Below are 23,816 nucleotides of genomic sequence, written 5' to 3' on the forward strand. Positions count from 1 at the left end.
ACGTCTTGGATGGCCTGAAAATGAGACAATTTTCTGCAAATTCTCAATTTTGAGTGAACTATTCTTTTGAACATGAGCAAAATGAATTGTTATCTAAATTGCATAGTTAAACTGAAGCGAACACATAAACTGAAGTAATTTTTAGATAAATTTAAACATTGGTTATGCTTGCGTTTCAAGTTAATTTTGCTTTCATTTTTCCATCCACATATTTGTAGACCGATTTTGGGATGTCGTATACAAAAGCTGGATGGAAATGCCAAGATGCGAAAATTTGAAAATGCACATACACGCTCAGATGAGATTCCTAGTTATTTTGGCTGGGAATTGAACATGCACAAATTATGATGGAAAAACTTTGCTGGATGCGCAATAAAAATTAAGTCAGCACAAAATTGCTTTCCAAAACATCAGGCTTCCCCAGTTGCACCAATAATTTATTACTCATACATTTGCGCCATTTTCCCAGAAAGTTAAGATTTTTTTAAATCTTGAACACATGGGATAGAAACAGTGCTTTATTCTCAAATGTTTTATTGATTTGCAACTTTTAATGGAAACATTACCTAGAGTGACGATGCACGTAAAACTACGAACAGCCGTAGAGGCCCTTTTTGGTAAATTGCATTATAGACCTAGTATTTGTTGGTAACGACTCCTCTCGTTGCCTTAAATGAATGGGTCCTGCCAGGGCATCACAGGGTGTCGTACCCAGAGGAGCCATTCTGTTGACGAAAATGTGGTTTAAACAGCTCAAAGTGTTGGCTGACACGGCTACAAACACCACTAAACTCAGAGAAACTGAAGCATCAGAGATCCATAACCTCTCGAGATTCACCTTGACAGGTTTTTTTTTTTTTTACAATTTTGTAGTATTTCTGTAGTTTATATTTCATATTCAAATATATATATATTAAGATTTAAGATATATATTAAGACTATCTGGCGAGGAGTCAGCTGCTGCGAGTATTAGCTTGTAGAGTATTGATGTTAGGTACTATAGAGCAGGAAAGAGCACACCTGCATGATTTATTATCTATTCCTAAAACACGGAAAAAAAAAGCCAAGGATTAGATATAGATATATACACTGCATTAGGTATCAATACTACCACATTATGAACAAAATTAAAGTCCTATGTTGAACATGACTAGGAATTTTATGTTCATCGGAGGGATTTTCTTTTACCATCACACTGCAACTATGTTTCTGTATTTTATAATTCAACTGTTCTTTTATTATGTATATACATTTATGCAGGGACATGAAGTCATATAAGTTGAATTCTTAAAGTTTCAAATATATTTTATGATAAATGGCCTCGCTGTCCTGTGGCCAGAGCACTGATATTATATATTTGCTGTAAAAAAGAATCAAGATTTTTATTTTTCTGATATTAAAAGTTCCTTAATAAATTGTTTCATTTAAAACCTGTGCTTAGTGTTTGTGTGATTTGGGTTTTACTTTCAACTAGCTTCATCCATACTTTAGCGTTGCAAGATCAAGCAGATACGTTGTAGCAAGAATGAACCTAAGAAATAAAATATTTGATGAAAGTAATGAAAAATGCAAAGATTGGTAATATAGTTCTCCCTTATGAAAAATGACCACGGTAACCCCAGTTTCAGCTAAAATACAAGGTTTCAGTGCAGTGGAAGCTGTTGCATTTTAATGCAAACTATTTTATTGTGGTAAATTTTCAGCCTCATGACAGTCTCTGATTTTAGACAAAAAACACTGATGCAATTTTATATAATAACCAAACATTACAAAAGTACAAACCAGATTGACATTTAATAGTTCCAGAGAGAATGACATTAATAATGCAATATTACTGTATTCTCATATCTACCATGTTTCAGTCAAATAGTGATTTCAATCTGCTGTCGATCAGATAAAGTCATTCTGAACAGAAAAGCACTAATAAGTGAAGAAACACACCAGAAGCCTGAACAACCTGCTCAACTAGTCGCTCATTCAGCCGTTTCTCTCCGGTTGACACACAGGTTGTGTTCAGAATGAAATACTAGTGTACTACACAGTATATACTACATACAGTTTTTTTGTTTTTTTTAAATATGTGGAACTTCAACATTATTTGTTTTATTGTTGTCACCTTCTCTCAAGTTGCATGTTTAATTCAGCAAGTGGCATCCAGAATCCACTTGTTTTGCATCTGTAATCTGATTTTTTATGTAATAACATCTTCAACTTTTGAACTTCTGATCAAAAACTAAATCAAGATTGAAAAAAATGTGCCTCATATTGCTTCAGCATTACTGTTTATGTATGTGTATTACTCTAGTTTAGTCACACCATCAAATCGAGCAATATGCATTGTGCAATATGATCATATATGTGCTATGAACAATACTGCATGCTGCAAAAATACTAGCATGCCATTCTGAACAAGCCTTCATTTTCAATACTGTTGCTTCTTAAATTAGTTCGATTATCACGTCGCTCCGTCTCCATCCCAACATGCAACACTAAGAAGAAAAGATACAAATGCACATACAATGAGAAGACAAAACTGGTTAGTACAAGAAAATAATCAGTATGAACCATATCTAACCCACCTGGGCTAAATGGAGGCAAAGTTTTATATCAAAGACTAAATGCACTTGGCTGCATCTCAATCCTGATCCTGACTGCACTCAGTTTGAGACGGAGCCCTTCCAGGGAAAGTTTAGTGGAAATCTTTACAGGTGATATAAAGTAACCAAGTGCTTGATATAAACGAGTTATTAAAGTTATAAAAAATACTAAATAAAAATATGAACACACACAAAGGACAATATTCTGGCCACATACTCGCTACAAACATCAGGAAGTGACGGAGTTTTCTTGAATCCTATTAAGTTACTGTCCCACATGCCTCATTCATCAAAAACAAACTGTGAACTCATCATAAAAAGCCATTTCTGAATACGAAATTAAATTAAATATGTAAATAGTTTGTTTCTTATTTCTGTTAATTGTGCGTGTATAAATATGCACACAAAAACACATACACACACACACACACACACACATAAATAGCAGAAATACAAGAATTATGTGCTACATAAACTACATAAAGAATGGTTTGTGAAACTATTTTTAGTGTAGCCGTCACATTGAATCGAATAGGATTTACTTATACAACTTGTTGAACTTCTTAAATACAACAATTTACATGAACTTCTCAATAGTTACTTCTGTAGCTATGAGAACAATCTCATTCATGAAACATAAGCAGAATACAATTCAATGCAATGCAATGCAATAATTTACAGAAAAATGTTTTTTACGAATCATCATAAAACAGAAGCTGAACAAATATCTGTGTGAAGTTTTAGTTTGTGAAACCATATTAACAAGAACTGTTGCGTTCAAATCGATACAAATGAAATAAATACTGAATTTTTGTAAATACTTATTCAGCTTGTTTTATAAAATTATGTAAATTATTGCATTCAATTGGAATAAACTTACACTACTGTTCAAAAGTTTTAGATTGTTTTTAGTCTCTTCGCCTTACGAAGACTATATTGACAGTAATATTGTGAAATATTTTTAGAATTTAAAATACCTGTTTTATTTTTGAATACATTTCAAGTAATTTATTCCTGTGATCAAAGTTCAAATCATCTTTACTCCACTCTTCAGTCACATGATCCTTCAGAAATCATCATAATATGCTGATTTGCTGCTCAAGAAACTTCAAGAAACTAAAATTTCAAACGATATTCTACGTTCAAATGAATGCAAATGCCATGATCCTTTAGTCATAAAAACCATTGTTACATAAATGAACTGCATTTAACTTAATGCAATCATTTACATAATTTCCCCCCTCATAATCGTTAATGAATGCAACAATTCACATAATTTAGAATTTTTGTCTACAGAGTTCATAAAACCTTTCAATTCAATGTCATGATTTACAAAAAATGGTTTTACAAACTACAATGAGAGATAAATGAGTAATTCTTAGTAAACTAGTCCTAAAACTGATGCATTCAAGTTTTTCTTTGTTGTATGTGGCCACTGTAAACTGGATTAAATGCAATATGAGGTCATTTCCTCTTTGAACATCAAAAGTGAAGGTCTTGTTAAAAAAAAAAAGATGATTTTACGGTGTTTTGACGAACAGTCCTGTTGGATCGATCAAAGTTCATGTTGTTTTATAGTATTGCTGGTTCTCTAACGTGTTGCCAGATGGCGTAAAAAAAATCATACTCTGCTGAGGTTCATGGCTGAGGTCAGAGGTCAGTCATGTAATAAGGTTGAAGGTTTGATGTTGAAGCATCAGTCCAGAGGTTGCGGGTCGGCTACAGGCATGGTGTGCAGAACCTCGTCCAAGAGCTGCAGAGCGCGGTGCAGATGAATTTCAATCCAGCACGGGGTCTCCTTGATGCTCTGGCGAGGGTAATCGGGACCCCAGCCCTTGACGAAACTCATGCGCAGGATACAGAGACGCCGCAGGTCGTCCACACCGATGCCTGCCGCAGCAGACAGACCTGAGGACAGGCAGACGGATCACTACTAAACCCAGCAAACACTGCTCTACTATTTCAGGACTCAGTTTTGACTGCATCAGCAGGAGTTCAAGAACACTTACCAGAACTGAACATCAATCAATCATTCATACAAGCATAAAAAATAAAAAATGGATACAATAAGTTCTTTAGTTAGCATTGGTTAAGTACTTTAGATAACGTGAACTAAGCATGAACAATACTTCTACAGCAATTATTAATCTTAATGTTAATTTTCAATGTTAACTAATGCTTTATTGAAATCAAAAGTTGTGCTTGTTAGCATTAATGCACTGTGAATCAACATGAACAAACAATGAATTACTGTATTTTCATTAACAAGATGAAAAAATACTGTAATAAATGTAGTTCATGTTACTTAATAAATTAAACTTATTGTAAACTTACCAAAAAAAATGTACAAAACTGAATGACATGAAAATCATATGGTTACAGTATTTATTATTATTATTATTATTGTTGTTGTTGTTATTTTAAAGAAATCTAAACAGAAATTTATAAAAATGATTTGTATTGAATATTTGAATAAGAATGTCATGAAATCATTTGGTTTGATTATTTATTATTATTATTTTTTTTATTTTTTTTTTGTAAAGAACTGTTAACAGAAACGAATGTCATGAAAATAATTTGATTATAGTACTATAAAAAAAAAAAAAAAACCTTAACAGAACCAAACATATTTTATTTTTAAATAAAAAATCCTTATAGGATCCAAACATCCTGAAAATCACCTGGATCCAGTATTTTATTATTATTATTATTATTATTATTTATTTATTTATTTTTTTTTATAAAAAAAATCCTTATACGATCAGAACATCCTGAAAATCATTTGGTTCCAGTATTTATTATTTTATTTTTTATAAAAAAAACATCCATATAGAATTTGAACATCCTGAAAATCATTTGGTTTTTATTTTATCTTTTATTATTATTATTATTATTATTAGTATTATTATTATTAATATTTATATTACACTAACAGAACTGAACGTCATGAAAATCATTACACATAGTTCCAGTATAAAAAAAAAAGTGATTATAATAAGAAAAATAAAAAAAAAACATTAACGGAACAGAACAGCACAAATATCATTTGGTTCCACCACTTAAAAACAACAACAACAAAAAACATGGTTCATGGATTATTCCACTATTTCAATAACCAGCCGTGATCGCCACACGAACCGCTGCTCTGTGACTGGGCTTCATTAATCATGACAGAAAACGGATCTACACTTGACTAGCTGAAAGTGACTAAGACTCACTGATAGCAGGGGCGATGCCTCCCACCGAACCCGGGCCCGGGATGTTTCCCGCCACCGCAGCCGCCTGCGCAGCTGCTGCAGCCTGAGCCGTGGCCGCCTGCTGCTGCATCTGCCGATGACACTGCCGCAGATCAAACACCTGCACACACACACACACAGACGTCACACACGCAGAGCAGAGAAGACCTGCTCCTGCTGCCACTCTCTACTTTAAATGATGGTCCAAGCCTCGTAAAGACACTGTTAGGATGCACACTTGTTACACCGCACTGATGCAGCACAAACACCACAAAACTGCGGTACATCACCAGTATAAACTAATTCTGATGCCCATACACACAGAATCAAAGCAAAATCATTTGATAATTGCTGCAGTTGACTAGGTTTTGAATTTTATTCATTTTATTGGTTGCATTTAGTGTAAATGTTTCAGCAAGTTTACTGCGGTCACATTAACTAAGATCCTTATTGTTCTTAGGCGAGATAAACACTGAAGTCCGGAAACAGGAAAAAAACTAGGTACGATTAAATATTTCAAATATTCTGATTGTAAATACAGATCATGATCTAGTAATATTTTATTAATATTATTAATAGTTTCCTGGTGCACATACATACAATTTAATATGACTAATTATTACATCATAATAAATCGTTTTTGTTTTCAACCAAAATAGTATTAATATTTAATTAATAATATTTTGGCTGAAAACAAATATGATTTAATATTACTATTATTCAGATTGTAAACACAAATAGGATTTCTTCTACTTATTATTTAATGTTATTGATATTTTCAGATTATAAAAAAACAATATGATTTAATATTTATTATGGAACATTACTAACATTTTTATTCTAAACGTAAATAATATGACTGAATCGTACTATTTTTGCTGTTAAAAAGACACTGCCACCTTAAATATCTTAAATGATTTTGTTAGTAGACTACTAGTTGTGTGACATAATAATAGTTTAACAACTTCCTCACACTGTATACACATATACCATAGTATTTCCATTGTACTTCGAAAGAATATCACTCATTTGTCCAAGAAGGTCCTAATAATCGTACCGGGTGGAGCGGACGCTTGTGTTACCTTGATGTAGGCGCTGGGGTAAATCTTGTGGACGGCGTCACCCGGAGCTCGTCCAGCCTCGCGGTCCAGATAATAGCTCTGGACAAACACAGCGTGGTCACTGAGACAGTGCACCCACACGTCACCCTCGCCTTTACACTCCAGCTGAACACCTTTACCGATGTGAAGTCTGCAGGACAGAGAACAGAGAGAGCTGCACTCACTGGAGAGAAGAGACATGAGGCACAGAGTCTTGTCATTCAGTGCTGTCATTATTAAACGAACTACAACCACACAACAAACAAACAAACAAGCCTTATTATTACTTATTAATATTCTGATTGTTAACTAGTCAGATTTCACATTATTAATGATTTAGTATTTATATTCTGATAATAAACAAACAATACAATTTAAAATGTATTATTTATTGTTAATAACATTAAATTATAAACTTAATTATTTTTTATAATAACACCAGTGTTGTTAGTCTTCTTAAACTAAGACCATAAATTGTTTTAATAATAATTAAATATTTTTATTTTGAAACAAATATGACTTATTATTTATTATTAATAGTAAAAAAAAAATAAAAAAATTAAATACAACTTTTTTTTACTTGAAATAAAATAATATTTAACTGAAATGTAATAAAACATAAAAAAAGACATTGGAAAATAGTAAAAAGGAAAAAATAAATAAAACTGAACAGAAAATACAAAATTCAAAATATTAATAAAAACTTTAATATCAAAGTGATATTAAAATAGCACTGATAATACAGTGTTAAAGTTATATTTTATTTTTATTTCATCTATTCACTGTTTATTTTGCAGTAAAATTTGGGACAGACTATAATAATAAAAATTATATAACATATTAATGATATTAATAAATATGACAAAATTACTAAAATTTTTAACTAAAATTGTAAACAGAAGAAGAAGAAAAAATACATTTAATTCACAATATAAGTGATGAAGTGAAGTGACGTGTGGGCAAGTATTATATTTATTATTTCATAACTAAATAATATAATACTAAATAATACTCATTTAAATTAAACACTAATTGAATAATTTGTAAACAAATATGGCTTAATATTCATTAATATTCTAAATAAAAAAATAAAAAAATAAAAAAGAAACACCTTTGTTACTTGAAATAAAATAATATTTAACTGAAATTTAATAAACCCTCAAAAATTCTAAAACTAATACAAATGACAAAAATACATATCAAAATGACTGCAACTTTAAAATGATAACAAAATATAAAAATAAAATCTCAACCAAAATATGAAAAAAAATGGTAATCCTAATACTAGCAGTGTTAGGTTTCCAGTGATGATTCGGTCACCATACCTGGCTCTCTCGATGGCCTCTGTGCGATGTACGTTACTCAGCTGACCGAGACAGAAGCGATCTCCACCTGACGGGTCAACATAACCATCCACCGTCACCACGGGACAGTTAGACAGCACCTTAAACGTCTCGCCCACCTGGATGTCCATCTCAAAGTACGCAATCGAGCACCAGTAATCTGGAGCTGAGCAGAAACCAGAGAGAAACCGTGCAGTTACAAATCAATAAGCATTTTTTAACCCTTACATCACAGGATTTTAATATGGATTCTGAAATACGCATATTTAAAATATTTTGATTCCTTCTCTGATGCACTAAAAAAATGTACTTCACTGATGATGGGTAAGAACATAGATTGCTGTATGTAAAAACACAATAAGATATTGATACTGCAGTACATGTTAAGGTGATGGTGTACTGGTTAAATGAACTCAACCTCTTCTGTACTGCAAGGGGTTGTGGGTAATAATAGCTAAAAGCCTCTGCGGATACATACTTTTTATTCATGCATACTGCATACTACAAATACTAAATTTACCAGAAATAATGTATGATCCACACATCTTTGGCATTTTTATGATAAGGCACCAGTGTCATTTTAGTATTCTGTTTCGAATTAACTTATAGATTTTCAGTTTTAATTATCTTTTGTCTTTTTTTTCATATATATATATATATATATATATATATATATATATATATATATATATATACATAATTTTTTTTTTTTTTTATTTAAGGTTGCGTGACAGCTTAAAATTGTTTTATTATATATATATATATATATATATATATATATATATAATTATTACAGTTAAAACTAAACTTTATTTTAAGTGCTTCAGCTTAGACTAAACAAAAGCATTTATTAATCTGTTATATGAACAAATGAAACATTGTTAAAAGTGGTAGCAAAAGTGTTTTGAATATGTTTTGTTTTAGTTAACAATAACAACCATGACAGACTAAAGGCCTGTTCACTCTCAGGATGATAATGATAAGTTTTAATAATGAGAAGAATAGGGACGTTCACAGAGGAATGATATCACTGGAATCACTCTCAGGAAGATTATTCTACTGACAGCCAATCAGAATCCACCTGACTTTGAAGAGCTTCAGCATTTGAAGCAGCTGATGACAAAACTGCAGCATGAGCTTACAATAAACAGAATGCTCTCATGCATCAGAGTTAGTTACTCTCACGTACTATGGTTTCTCTAGTTAGTGAACCGGGGCGCAGTGTGTGTTATTCCTCACCTGGATGAGTGGATATGGGCGGCTGCAACGCCAGCTCATTATGCACGGACCCTGACCCAGACAGACAAAGAGAAACATTTAATGATGAAACTAAAACATGGTAGTTAGGGGTAGTTCTAGTGACTCACAGTACTGGCCCGTATGAGGAAGAGGAGGATGGTGCTGCAGGTGGCCGTTCTGCTGAGGGATGCTGGGAGGAAAACTGCTTCCTCTGGGCCATGAGCTGGGGGCATCTGAAGGAGGAAAACATGCCGATTTCATACACTCTCAGAGCTACAAAAGATCATCAGGTATCAGGAAAATGTTCATTTGACTGATGGGCTACAGCTAGAAGATGCATGAAGTTAAAAGGCGATGCATTCTGTCCTGCTGGTTGAACAAACAGAAGAAATACTGACTTACTGGCTGGACCTGCAGCCATACTGGTGAACGCTGAAGTGGAGGCGGAGCTTGAGGAGTCGACTGGCGGCAGGAGGGCGGGGCTGTTGAAAGCGTCGGGCGGGGCAGAGGAAGAGGTTGTGTGCTGGATGGTTTGAATACTGTGACCTCCATCAGCAGCAGAATGAGACGGCTGAGCATCGAACTCATCCTTCACCAGCGGATCTACACTCGGACCTACACTTAAACACGCTAAATGACTTACTCACCAATCTGCAGTGGATCACATAGTTATTCCATCATTATCCCACGATAAATTCCGCTAGACGACATGAAGTCCTGCTTATGTTATGCCTAATTAGCAAATAAATTAAATTAAAGGACATGAAATGTTGATTTGAGTTTAAAGAGTGATATTTTTATGTTAGGTTAAAAATGTTAGTCTGAATGCACTGTAAGTCGCTTTGGATAAAAGCATCTGCTAAATGCATAAATAATATCAGAGAGTGATATGGGAGAGATTGGGGTCTGTACGATTTTATTAATATTTTTGAAAGTCACCAATCCTCACCAAGGCTGCATTTATTTGACCAAAAACACAGAAAATACCGTGCAATCCAATTTTTCATTTAAAACTAATTTTTTACATTTGAATATGTTTTTAAAATGCTATTTCTGTGATGCAAAGTCTTCAGTGTCACATGATCCTTCAGAAATCATTTTAATATGCTGATTTGCTGCTCAAGAAACATGCTTTTTATATTATAATATCCTTTTATAATTTTAAAATAAACCATAATCATTTTTTCAGGATTTTTTGATGACTAGAAAGTATAAAAAAAAAAAAAAAGTTCAAAATCTTTGGAAATATCACTTTTTGTAAACATTATAAATGTAGTTAATGCCATCAGATCAGTTTAATGCAAAGTCTGTCCCCAAACTTTTGAAAGGTAGCATGTGTCTTGAGTCAATAACGCAGTTTAAACATAATTGTACGGTCCATACAAATTATTTTTTTATTAAATATAACTAATGTAAATATAAGTACTGATCATTAAAAATGAAATGAAGTGAGAGCACCCTCACCTGGGCCGCCCAGAGTCAGAACCGACAGATCTGAAAATGGAAAGACGGAGAGAGATCACGTGAATAAGCATTATTCTACATAGTAAGAGAGCTTTGACAGAAATGTTCAACAGAAGACAATCCACCGATGCTTGGAGACACGACCCTCTCGTAGTGGTACGGGTTCACACACACGCTGTCGCATTTCAGGTCGAAGGCAAACTGGCAGTACTTCACATGTTTCAGCTCGTTCTTGTGCAGGTCCGGCCATCGCCACAGCCGTGTGTATATAACATGAGGAATCCTTTACGACCGGCCACCTGAGAAACAAATGAGATGCATCGATCTACACATCATCACAGCAGAACTGTGCACACGGATGATAAAACACAGAACAGAATTTCATTCCAGAGTAACTTCCATTTATAGATAAAGGGATAATTCAACCAAAAATTTACATTTGCTGAAACTTTACTCACCCTCAGATTATCTTAGATATAGATGAGTTTGTTTCTTCATCAGAACAGATTTGAAGAAATGTAGCATTGCATCACTTGCTCACCAATGGATCCTCTTCAGTGAATGGGTGCCGTCAGAATCAGAGTCCAAATAGCTGATAAAAACATCATGATAATCCACACCACTCCACTCCATCAGTTAACGTCTTGTGAAGCCAAAAGCTAGGAGTTTGTAAGAAAGAGGAGGAAGAGGAATACGCACCAATCAAGTGTGTTTACAAGTGAATACAGTCCAAAGCAGTTTTAAACAAATATGTTTGTGGATTTTATTGTGAAAGGACAACAGGGGATTGACTTTTTAACTGAGATAAATGTTATTATGGACTATTTTAGTCAAAAGCGACAAAAAGATGGATTTGTTTCTTACAAACATGCAGCTTTTGGCATTACTAGTCATTAACCGATGGACTGGAGTGGTTTGGATTACATGTTGATGTTTTTATCAGCTGTTTGGACTCTTATTCTGACGGCACCCATTCACTGCAGTGCATCCATTGGCGAGACAGTGATGTAGAGTAATGCTAAATTTCTCCAAATCTGTGATGAGAAAACATCTTGGATGGCCTGAGGGTGAGTATCTACTATAACTACTATTCCTTGTCCATTTTAATAATCAACCAGACCTGCAGTCTGCCGTCTAGCGTGCGTTGTATAGTCACACATTTACTGGGATGAGCCCCGTTTGTAGTGATGGCAGTGATCAGAGAGTCTAACTCATCCTTCTTCTCCTTCAGCTTCTTCACCAAGCTCTCTATGGCTCGTTTGGAGAAGGACTCGCTCTCTCCTCCCTGTCGATGGCACATGAGACTGTGGACGATGCTCAGACAGGCATCATTACTGGTGGGTGTGCTGGAGACAGACATACTGCTGGAATAACACAACCAGAGGTGAGAATAAACAAACCCACGTCCTTCAACACGTCTGTCTTCACTCCTTGATGTCGAGATGTGCTCCACACCAGCCTAAGAACACAGAGCATGACTTAATATACAATATTTTGCATTTAGAAAACAAACATACAATTATTTGACATGCCTATAAAGCATGTTGCATTGAATTCAATCAGACAAAAAGATATATATATATATATATATATTAGATATATATATATACAGATTTTTTTCGTGTTTTAAAGGAGTCTCTTCTTTCATCATGGCTGTATTTATTTAACCAAAAATACAGAAATAAAACAGCAATATTATAAAATATTATTACCATTTAAAATACTGGTTTTCTATTTAATATACTTTAAAAATGACTTAATTTACAATATTTTGCATTAAGAAAACAAACATACAATTATTTGGCATGCCTATAAAGCATGTTGCATTGAATTCAATCAGACAAAAAGATATATATATATATATTAGATATATATATATATATACAGATTTTTTTCGTGTTTTAAAGGAGTCTCTTCTTTCATCATGGCTGTATTTATTTAACCAAAAACACAGAAATAAAACAGCAATATTATAAAATATTATTACCATTTAAAATACTGGTTTTCTATTTTAATATATTTTAAAAAGTAATTTATTCCTGTGATCAAAGCTGTATTTTCAGCATCATTACTCTAGTCTTCAGTCACGTGATCTTAGATAGATAGATAGATAGATAGATAGATAGATAGATAGATAGAATGCGTCAATCTAAAACAAAGACAATTAAGTAGATTATGTTCAATAATAGTGAAACATTTACTAATTGAGTATTTACACCCCACATATTACTTCTGATTAAACACAGCAGTGTTCATATTTATGCAGAATTATTGGTTTATCAGATTAATTAACATCTAAAACCGCTATGATGGAAACATATATGATTCCAATGGAGTCTATTAAACTATAAATTCATCAAAAGCACATAATTACAGTTAATTATTATAGCAATTAAATCTGTGAACGAGATGATAATAAATCACAGTCCAGTCTGTGACAATGCGACTGATCTCACTAGGACCTAACGAGCTGGCCGGCTAACAGATACTCCTTATATATATGTGTGGAACGGGCAGATCAAATGCCTACTTTAGTGCTAGAGCTAAGTATTAAGTGGAAATTAAAAATAAAATGAGAAAATACCAACAGAAACACTTACGATTCATGGCGACAATACACGGAGACCGTCTCTACGTAAGCGCGGTGACGTCACCGGGGAGCGTAAATACGCCCCGCCCACATATATGCTGTTCTAGGTTCATGACTGAAAACTGCAAGAGAGTAAAACAGCAGGTGAAAATCACAGGCTAAATATGTTATACACTAGAACGAGAATACCAACAGTGCTGTGCTCACAATAGTAGACTGTACTACATCTAATTGTATGCACAGAATTTCTGGAAGACTTGCTATATTTACACACTGCAGTAACCCACAGTGCAAGCTGTTTGAATTTATTTCCATTTGGATGAATAGATTTGATGAAATAATCTTAACTCGGTTTTTTGATCAGGCTAAGTTATGCAACAAGTGGCACAGAATTGTTTGAAGTTTTGTTATACACTGCATACTGTATTACTGTTTCACATTATTTTAAAATAAATAGTAGTTATGACAACAAACTGTTAGAAGAAAGGGATCAATGGAGTTCTATATAGAACCATAGGGTTCTTTACTCAACTCCAAATAACCTTTTATGCTAAAAAGGTTCTATAATTACAAGAAAGAACCCTTTTGGCACAAAGTTCATATCTTGAATTTTGTGATCATTCACATGCATTCATAAATCCATCCGAATACACCGAATAATGTAGTGAAAGAATGCACTCAAAATGCACATGCGCACTAGTATGACTTCATCATGTAACTTTACATTAGCCTAGATGCTTGCACGTTTTAGGCATGATTTGTTTAGTTTTTGAATATACTTGATACTGTTAAACGGCACATCATTAAAAGAAAAAATATGAGTTCACATTTCACACCTAAACAAGCGTGGAAAACGTAATTATAGCTACTAAATTAGTTAAAAATGCCTATCCATATACAGCTATGATTTGCGAACCCGCTTTGAACTCCCGAACTGACTCTAATGATTCACGAACCCGCTAGGAAATCCCTAGCTGATTCAAATGATTTGCGATCCCGCTCCAACTCCGAAACTGCAGTCAGATGACTCAAATGATTCGCGATCCCGCTACTAACTCCCGAACTGCTTCAAATGATTTGCGATCCCCAAACTGACTCAAGTGATTCGCGATCTCGCTACGAACTCCCGAACTTATTAAAATGATTCGCGATCCCCAAATTGACTCAAATGATTCGCGATCCCGCTCCGAACTCATGAACTGACTCAAATGATTCACTATCCCGCTCCAACTCCAAACTGGAGTCAGATGACTCAAGTGATTCGCCATCCCGCTACGAACTCACGAACTGACTAAAATGATTCGCGATCCCGCTACGAACTCCCGAACTGATTCAAATGATTCGCGATCCCCAAATTGACTCAAATGATTCGCGATCCCGCTCCAAACACACGAACTGACTAAAATGATTCGCGATCCCGCTACGAACTCCCGAACTGACTCAAATGATTTGCGATCCCCAAACTGACTCAAGTGATTCGCGATCCCGCTACGAACTCCCGAACTTATTAAAATGATTCGCGATCCCCAAATTGACTCAAATGATTCGCGATCCCGCTCCGAACTGACTCAAATGATTCACTATCCCGCTCCAACTCCAAACTGGAGTGAGATGACTCAAGTGATTCGCCTTCCCGCTACGAACTCACGAACTGACTAAAATGATTCGCGATTCCGCTACGAACTCCCGAACTGACTCAAATGATTCGCGTACCCGCTACGAACTCCCGAACTGAGTCAAATGATTCGCGAACCCGCTACGAACTCCCGAACTGACTCAAATGATTTGCGATCCCAATACACATAATGCTATAAAAGTGTGCACATCCAGAGAAATAAACAGCAGATGTTCATCATCATACAGAACACTGAAACGGTTCATGCATATCACTAGATATTAATCAGGACAAATAAAACTTCCCAACCTCAGTTCACTGGTCCAACAGCCTCCGTTTATGAAAATAAAATGATTAACAGTAAATAAACAAGTGAAAATCTCACCTCCTCTGGGACTGATCACTCGATCGATACACATTTACTCTAAATAAATAAACACTCTAGAATAATGATAAAACGGAAAGACTTTATTAAAGTTAAAACACAGTTCTTAGAAAAACATATCCATACATAACTCTTACAGATACTACTGTGACAAATTCTTCTTGAGCATAACAGGCAGCGTGAGAAAGTCTTCAGCGAGGATGACCTCCGTGTTTGACCCCTGCAGCACGAGCTCAGCCTGTCTCTTGAGCTCGGTTATATCGTCATCGTCGCTGTCTCGCAGCAGTGTTTGGGGTTTGTAGCGTTGACTGAAGTGGTGCAGAACCAGTGTTTGCGCCCCGCAGGCGAGCGCCGTCGCAGCAGCCATGCTGGGAGTGCTGTGCCCATGTTCCACAGCCTTCTCCTGCTGCCCGTCCTCCAGCGTGGCCTCGTGCACCAGCACATCCGCCCCCTGACACGCCCTTTTAAACCCGTCCCCCAGCGGAGCGCTGCAGTCCCCGAACACACACACCTTACGGCCCTTCAGCGGCGGCTCCAGCACCTCGCTGGCGGTCAATACACGTCCACTATCTAGAGTCACAGACTCTCCGTTCTTCAGACACCCGTATAGAGGCCCCGGCTTCAAACCTGCACATGATAACATTAAAAGATTCAACATTTTTAAATCTAACAGTTCAATCAATGTGGTTACATATCTGCTTAATTACTGATATTATATTTTTAATGTACAGCCAGATGTACTACTGTACATAGTTAGTTTGGTTGGCAGGTTGGTGTTTTAACACTTCACTGGCTATTTTCATTGTGAGAAACAACTGAAATAGTATAAAGGATCAATAAAAAAAAAAAAAAAATTAAATGTTTAATGTAGATAAAAACTTCTAAAATGGATTCAGGGCTGACACTGTTAAATATATTACTTTTGCTGAGAAATACATCATCATATTTACCATTTTACGCCATAACAGCACTTCATGGCAGAGTTAAGAATAATACGTTTTAACAGTCTTAATAATACATTTAATTATACATATAAACAAAAAACTATTTTTTGTATATATTATAAATACAAATTATATATTTATATATCTTTTTTTTTCCTTTATTTCTTTTTTTTTACAAAGCGATAAATAAAAACATTTGATATATTAATTTTGTTTTTGTTATCTATTATTATTGTTTCCCAGGAGAAACTAAAAAAAAAAAAAGAATTAAAAAAAGGCCTATGAATGTACTTTCATTTGTAAAATTCCCTAGTATCATTTAAAGCAGGACTTTCAAAAATATGATTTACAGTCAAGGATGACTTACCTAAAAAATAAAACAAACTAATTAAAAACACACTCACACACACACACACACATACAGGCAATTCTTCTCCTTGCAATAAATATACATAAGGACGAATTCAATATCTTGTATATACTGGTAAATTATTTTTTCAAAATAAAACCAATGATTAGATCTTTCATTTATAACTAAATTCATACAGTAGGCCTAATTTGGTATGGATTCATTCATTCCATTCAATTTAACACTTTTAGGAAACATATAAATTCAGTATGAGTGATATCAACTGCTTAAAGAACTTAAATTAGCACGGTTTAATAAAATATATTTAAAAGATATGTCAAAGTAACAAACAACATTCAGATTTAGTAAAAAAAATCTCAAAGTTATCAAAGAAACTACAATTAAGTAACTCAAGTAACATATTGTAGCAAGCTATTGTTTTACCATGGTATTTTTTGTTAGGGTTGTAAAAAGGTGAAAAATTACCAGGAAATTTCTGAAACTTTCCAGGATTTTTGGGAATATTCCAGGGATTTTTGAAAGATTTCCAGAAATTTACCGAAAATGTTTCTACCCCTTTGCAACCCCTTTTTTTGTACTCATTAAAGGTAGAGACGTTTATCAAAAAAAAAAATTCACATTTCAGCTTTCTGGAAATCTAGGCTGGTAACAGAAAAAGAAAGACAAAATGCAATAAATAAATAAAATAATAGAATCCCAAAATACAATTATATAATTAAAGCTGCAAGCAGCGATGAACGGGCCCTCGCACCCGGGCTCACCGCCATCGTGTGGCTTTAGTAAAAAGGTGAACGTTGAGAAATATGCATTTAATGTCCTAAATATAAGTGGAATATATCAAAGTATATCCCATATATGTGCCAATCTTACCGTTGCCAGCAGGTGGCGCTATCATTATAGTGGAATATTGGCCTTCAGATGAGTTCAGGGCAGGACTTTTGTCGAACATGTGAGGTTTGGGGAGGATTGGACATTTTATGCCTGAGTTACAACAACATCCTATTTCATGGCGAAACATCAAAATTTGTCAGGCCGCCATGGACACGCCCTTTAACGAAACCTCAAGATCTTCGCAATTTAAGATCGCAAAAGGCTTTAGATTACACTGACCAAGTTTGGTGTTGATCTGAATAAATCTCTAGGAGGAGTTTGCTAAAGTGCAACCCCTGAAAATGGCAAAAACAACGCCAATTGTGCAGAGAAAATTCTAAATAACTGACTTCCTGTTGGGATTCGGATTTTGTACCAAGAGACTTTTTCGTAGATATTGGTGTGTTACATGTGTGTACCGATTTTTGTACATGTACATGAAACATAGCTCGAGACGCACTCCGTTGAAAGTGAATACGCACTCCGTTGAAAGTGTATAGGTGGCGCTATCGAGCCATTTTGCCACACCCGATGGAATATCGGCCTTCAGATCTGTTCAGGCCAGGACCCTTATCACACATGTGAAGTTTGATCAAGATCGGACATTTTATGCCTGAGTTATAACATCTTTTATTCCCATGGCGAGACATCGAACTTCGTCACGGCGCCATGGACACGCCTTTTAACAAAAACTCAAGATCTTCACAACTAAACATCACACAGGTCTTTAGATTAGACTGACCACAAAAAAGACATTGATGTCATCAAATTTCTAGGAGTAGTTTGTCACAGTGTAAAATATGTCACTTCCTGTTGCCAATAGGTGGCGCTATGACTATAACTGAATATGGGCATGTAGATCTGTTCAAGTCAAGAGTCTCATCCAACATGTGAAGTTTGGGGCAGATTGGACATTGTATGTTTGAGTTACAGCAACTTCCTTTTTCATGGCGAAACATCGAAATTTGTCAGGCCGCCATGGACACGCCCTTTAACGAAACCTCAAGTCCTTCGCAATTTAACATCGCAAATGGCTTTAGATTACACTGATCAAGTTTGGTGTTGATCTGAATAAATCTCTAGGAGGAGTTTGTTAAAGTACAACCCCTGAAAATGGCCAAAACAACACTAATTTTGCAGAGAAAATTCGAAATAACTGACTTCCTGTTGGGATTCAGATTTCGTACCAAGAGACTTTTTCGTAGATATTGGTGTGTTACATGTGTGTACCGATTTTTGTACATTTACGTGAAACATAGCTCGAGGCGCACTCAGTTTAAAGTGTATACGCACTCCGTTGAAAGTGTATAGGTGGCGCTATCGAACCATTTTGCCACACTCAATGGAATATTGGCCTTCATATCTGTTCAGGCCAGGACCCTTATCACACAAGTGAAGTTTGGGCAAGATCGGACATTTCATGCCTGAGTTATAACATCTTTTATTCCCATGGCGAGACATCGAACTTCATCACGGCGCCATGGACACACCTTTTAACAAAAACTCAAGATCTTCACAACTAAACATCACACAGGTCTTTAGATTAGACTGACCACAAAAAAGACATTGATGTCAAAAATTTCTAGGAGTAGTTTGTCGCAGTGTAAAATATGTAACTTCCTTTTGCCAATAGGTGGCGCTATGACTATAACTGAATATTGGCATGTAGATCTGTTCAGGTCAAGAGTCTTATCCAACATGTGAAGTTTGGGGCAGATTGGACATTGTATGTCTGAGTTACAGCAACTTCCTTTTTCATGGCGAAACATCGAAATTTGTCAGGCCGCCATGGACCCGCCCTTTAACGAAACCTCAAGTCCTTCGCAATTTATTATCGCAAATGGCTTTGGGTTACACTGACCAAGTTTGGTGTTGATCTGAATAAATCTCTATGAGGAGTTCGTTAAAGTACAACCCCTGAAAATGGCAAAAACAACACCAATTTTGAAGGGAAAATTCAAAATAACTGACTTCCTGTTGGGATCCGGATTTCGTACCAAGAGACTGTTTTGTAGGTATTGGAGTGTTACATGTGTGTACCAATTTTTGTACATGTACGTGAAACATAGCTCGAGGCGCACTCCGTTGAAAGTGTATAGGTGGCGCTATAGAGCCATTCTGCCACACCCAGTGGAATATTGGCCTACAGATCTGTTCAGGCCAGGACTCTTATCACACATGTGAAGTTTGGGGAAAATCGGACATTTTATGCCTGAGTTATAACATCTTTTATTCCCATGGCGAGACATCGAACTTCGTCGCGGCGCCATGAACAAGCCTTTTAACGAAAACTAAAGATCTTCACAACTGAACATCGCACAGGCCTTTAGATTAGACTGACCACAAAAAAGACATTGATGTCATAAAATTTCTAGGAGTAGTTCGTCGCAGCGTAAAATATGTCACTTCCTGTTGCCAATAGGTGGCGCTATGACTATAACTGAATATGGGCATGTCAATCTGTTCAGGTTCGGAGTCTCATCAAACATGTGAAGTTTGGGGCAGATTGGACATTGTATGTGTGAGTTATAGCAACTTCATTTTTCATGGCGAATCATCGAAATTCGCCAGGCCGCCACGGACACGCCCTTCAACGAAAACTCAAGATCTTCGCAATTTAACATCGCAAAGGTCTTTAGATTAGGCATACCAAATTTGGTGTTGATTTGAAGAACTCTCTAGGAGGAGTTCGTTAAAATACAACACATGGAAATGACCAAAATTACACAAAATATGCTCATAATATTAAAAATAACCGACTTCCTGTTGGGTTTAGAATTTCGCTCCAAGAGTCTTTTTTGTAGGTATTGGTGTGTTACATATGTGTGCCAATTTTCATGCATGTACGTGAAACATAGCTGGAAGGCTGTTGATTTTCTTGGTATAGGTGGCGCTGTCGAGCCATTTTGCCACACCCTCTTCTGAATCCTATATTAGACGAAAATTTTCACCAGGTTTGACGCGTGTGCAAAGTTTCATGACTTTTTGAGCATGTTAAAGCCCTCAAAAATGCTATTCATTCGGGAGAAGAAGAAGAAGAAGAATAATAATAATAAAAAACAAAGCAGATACAAGAGGGTCCTCGCACCTCGGTGCTCGGGCCCTAATTATAGTGAACCAGTTAAAAAAAAGAGAATATACTAAATTACCTGTAATAGGTGTATATTACAAAAAAAACTGCTAAATTATAAATTAATCAATTAAAAAGAATAAAACAATAATATTTAATAAATTAGCCAGCTTTTTGCCTTTAACAGGTTACCTAGTTCTTTCAGCAGGTCAGTGTTTAACCGTCCTGGACGCTCTCGCTCCTCCACCGAGAAGCCGAACGATGGGACTCTGTGGTAGAGCTTGAACGCTTTAACCACAAACTGTTTGTCCTGGAAGAGGTGGTAACAGTCTGTGTGTGGGTCCAGCCGTACGGTTCTGCCGGGGCGCTCCTGAGGGTGAAGGGTATCGCTGCTGGCGGTCAGCGCAGGACTGAGACGGCCCTCCGCGGGACACTGCTCATCCGACGGCTCCAGCTCGTGCACGGCATACGGGAAGAGCAGCTGGGAGCTGGACAGCTCTAACGCCACACGCAGGAAGTGTCTTAACCCACACGGGCCGTAGATGTCCACGCAGGGGGGAGGCTGATCCGGCTGGGGGTTAGAGTTCAGACTGATGGTGCACAGCAAACCAGGGAGACCAAAGAGATGATCACCATGGAGGTGAGATATGAACACTTTGGTGATTTTGCCTGAACAGGGAACATGGGAAAGTTGAAACTATGAGACTATATGTGTGTGCATATATTCAGTTTCAATTTTCTATTCATAAAAAATATTAATATATGGAGTATGGACAGCATCTGTTTCCAACATTGATAATAATCAGATATGTTTCTTATGCAGCAGATCAGCATATGAGAATGATTTCTGAAGGATCATGTGACACTGAACACTGGAGTAATGATGCTGAAAATACAGCTTTTTGTTACAGGAATATATTACATATTAATATATATTAAAACAGAAAACAACTATTTTAAAATGGCAATAATATTTCACAATATTACTTCATTACTTCATATCAGCATGCATTTAAAAATCTGTAAAACAAAAAAATGTGTTGTTTCGTATAAGCACACCATAGAAGCATACATTCACATTGGAATCAGTTAAAACAATTATAAACTATTTTTAGAGCAGCTTAAATGAAAGAAATCGGTACAAATATTATATATAGAGGTGTTTTTTCATTAACTAATTAAAAGGTAGTACAACAAATACTAACAAGAAATCTTAAACACTGGATTTTTATAGCAGTATTGATTTTTCCCCATTAGTGAAGAATGTGATTATTGTCATGAATTAATTTAACAAATAAACTGATGGCCCTAAAGGGGCCTAAAGTTTTTCTCATAAGCAAAAAAAAATGTCTTATTTGTTTCCGTTGATTTTGAAACACAGAACTGTGATATTTTCACCAGATTCATTAGCTTGACCCAGAGTCGAGGACGAGCATGCAGCATGTAAACACAACACGAAGCACTGATCAGCGCGAGCTCAGAAGTGCATCAGTGACTCACTCGCTTTAAGTGAACTCTTCATCAGCTGAGTCTGTGTTCCCTCTCCACAGTCAAACAGCCAACTTTCCCCTTCAGTCCTCAACACCAGCGCAGACGCGCCGCGGCTGGGAGACGGATACGCCGAGCCGGTCCCGAGGAATGTGATTTCCATGGACATAGTGCTGTTATGCGACTTTACAACTACTAACGACTGTTAAAATAAACCGGCACCAGAGAATGTCTAATATGATAGGCTCTGACTGCACCTTCTCACGCGCACGCGTTCGATCAACATCCGGGGCACGAGTACGACGTGGAGGCGGGGCTACACGTGTCGCTCCGCCTCAAACGTTCTCTGATTGGTTCGCTCGTCTTTCATAGACGTACACGTTACATGATGCGTAGTTGGTGTAGGATGGAGTTTGAATTTTCTTTTCTGTCTATGAAGGCTTTGTAAAACTGCACAGTTTCTAGGTTTTTTAACAAAATACTCCTTTCTACACTAACCACGCACACATTTCTTATTATTTCATGTATGCCGACGATCGAACCAATCAGAGTAGGTATGGGGCGTGGCTACACGTGTAAAATAAAATATAACATCTTTCAAATACTTCCTGAGAACCAGAAAAAAAAATTGTGTGAATTTAATATTTTTTCCATGTGATTACATTGTTAGACTAAAAATGATATTTTATTGATATGCTATGCTTTGTCCTATGTAGAAAGTGACAAAGTGAAAGTGACGAAAGTGGAAGACTACACCAGGACTAAAATTAATAAATAAATAAAAAGACATGAATGAACATGAACAGGCAAAAACAATAAATCAATCAATACATTTTTAGGTTTCAGGATTTGTTTATTGCATACCTTGTATAACGATGATACTCAACTATGCTATTAAAGATAAAACATGATAATTTGATCCATTTCACTTCATGCAAGTGTAAAATACACATTTAGGGTTTTCCCATAATATACAATGTATTTATATAAAGCTTCTAATTTGCATATTAATGTGTTCTTGGGGCAACATGTAATGAAAAGAGTAATAATTGGCAAGATTTTCATAACAATATCGAAGATTTCATAGGAATATTGAAATGTAATTTCTTTCCCTATTCATTTGTTGTGTCTCCCAAAATACATATTGCGGTTTCGTAAAAGAAACCTACATTTCAATTTGAAACCCTGCATTTTCAATGGCAATTAAAATATCTTACATATGATGAGCAACGACTAAAAAATACATAAGCAGGCGCTTTGGTACATATTTTTTATTTTCTGATAGTCAACAGATGCAAGCTGCATTGAGATTTTAATATAATTTAATTTACTGATGTTGTATGAAACCTTCATAGCTGGGATGGTATCAGATCTCTAATTAACTCCACTTTCTTCTTTTTTTCCACATAATCTGAACACAAATCATGTCCACATATTAATTTATTTGGGAAGTATCTGTGCAATAAGTTGGATAACATACACTCAGCCGGTCATTTTTCAAAATA

The 23,816-nt window shown here is 35.7% G+C and overlaps 1 protein-coding gene and 1 pseudogene across 1 annotated transcript; both read right to left on the reverse strand.

Annotated features, from left to right (window-relative positions):
* Window positions 1–1,775: 1,775 nt before the first annotated feature.
* On the reverse strand, window positions 1,776–13,678 carry LOC113073099 (mothers against decapentaplegic homolog 4-like; annotated as a pseudogene).
* A 1,953-nt stretch (window positions 13,679–15,631) lies between these two features.
* LOC113073111 (zinc phosphodiesterase ELAC protein 1-like) lies at window positions 15,632–22,596 on the reverse strand. The gene is made up of 3 exons (XM_026246013.1): window positions 22,324–22,596; window positions 21,016–21,492; window positions 15,632–16,196 (listed from the first exon to the last, which is right to left on the reverse strand). Exons 1-3 carry the CDS (start codon window positions 22,478–22,480, stop codon window positions 15,712–15,714), a joined length of 1,119 nt encoding a protein of 372 aa, XP_026101798.1. The 5' UTR covers window positions 22,481–22,596; the 3' UTR covers window positions 15,632–15,711.
* Window positions 22,597–23,816: the final 1,220 nt, after the last annotated feature.

Source organism: Carassius auratus, chromosome 5, assembly GCF_003368295.1.
Source record: "Carassius auratus strain Wakin chromosome 5, ASM336829v1, whole genome shotgun sequence".
In the NCBI taxonomy this organism is placed as follows: Eukaryota; Metazoa; Chordata; class Actinopteri; order Cypriniformes; family Cyprinidae; genus Carassius; species Carassius auratus.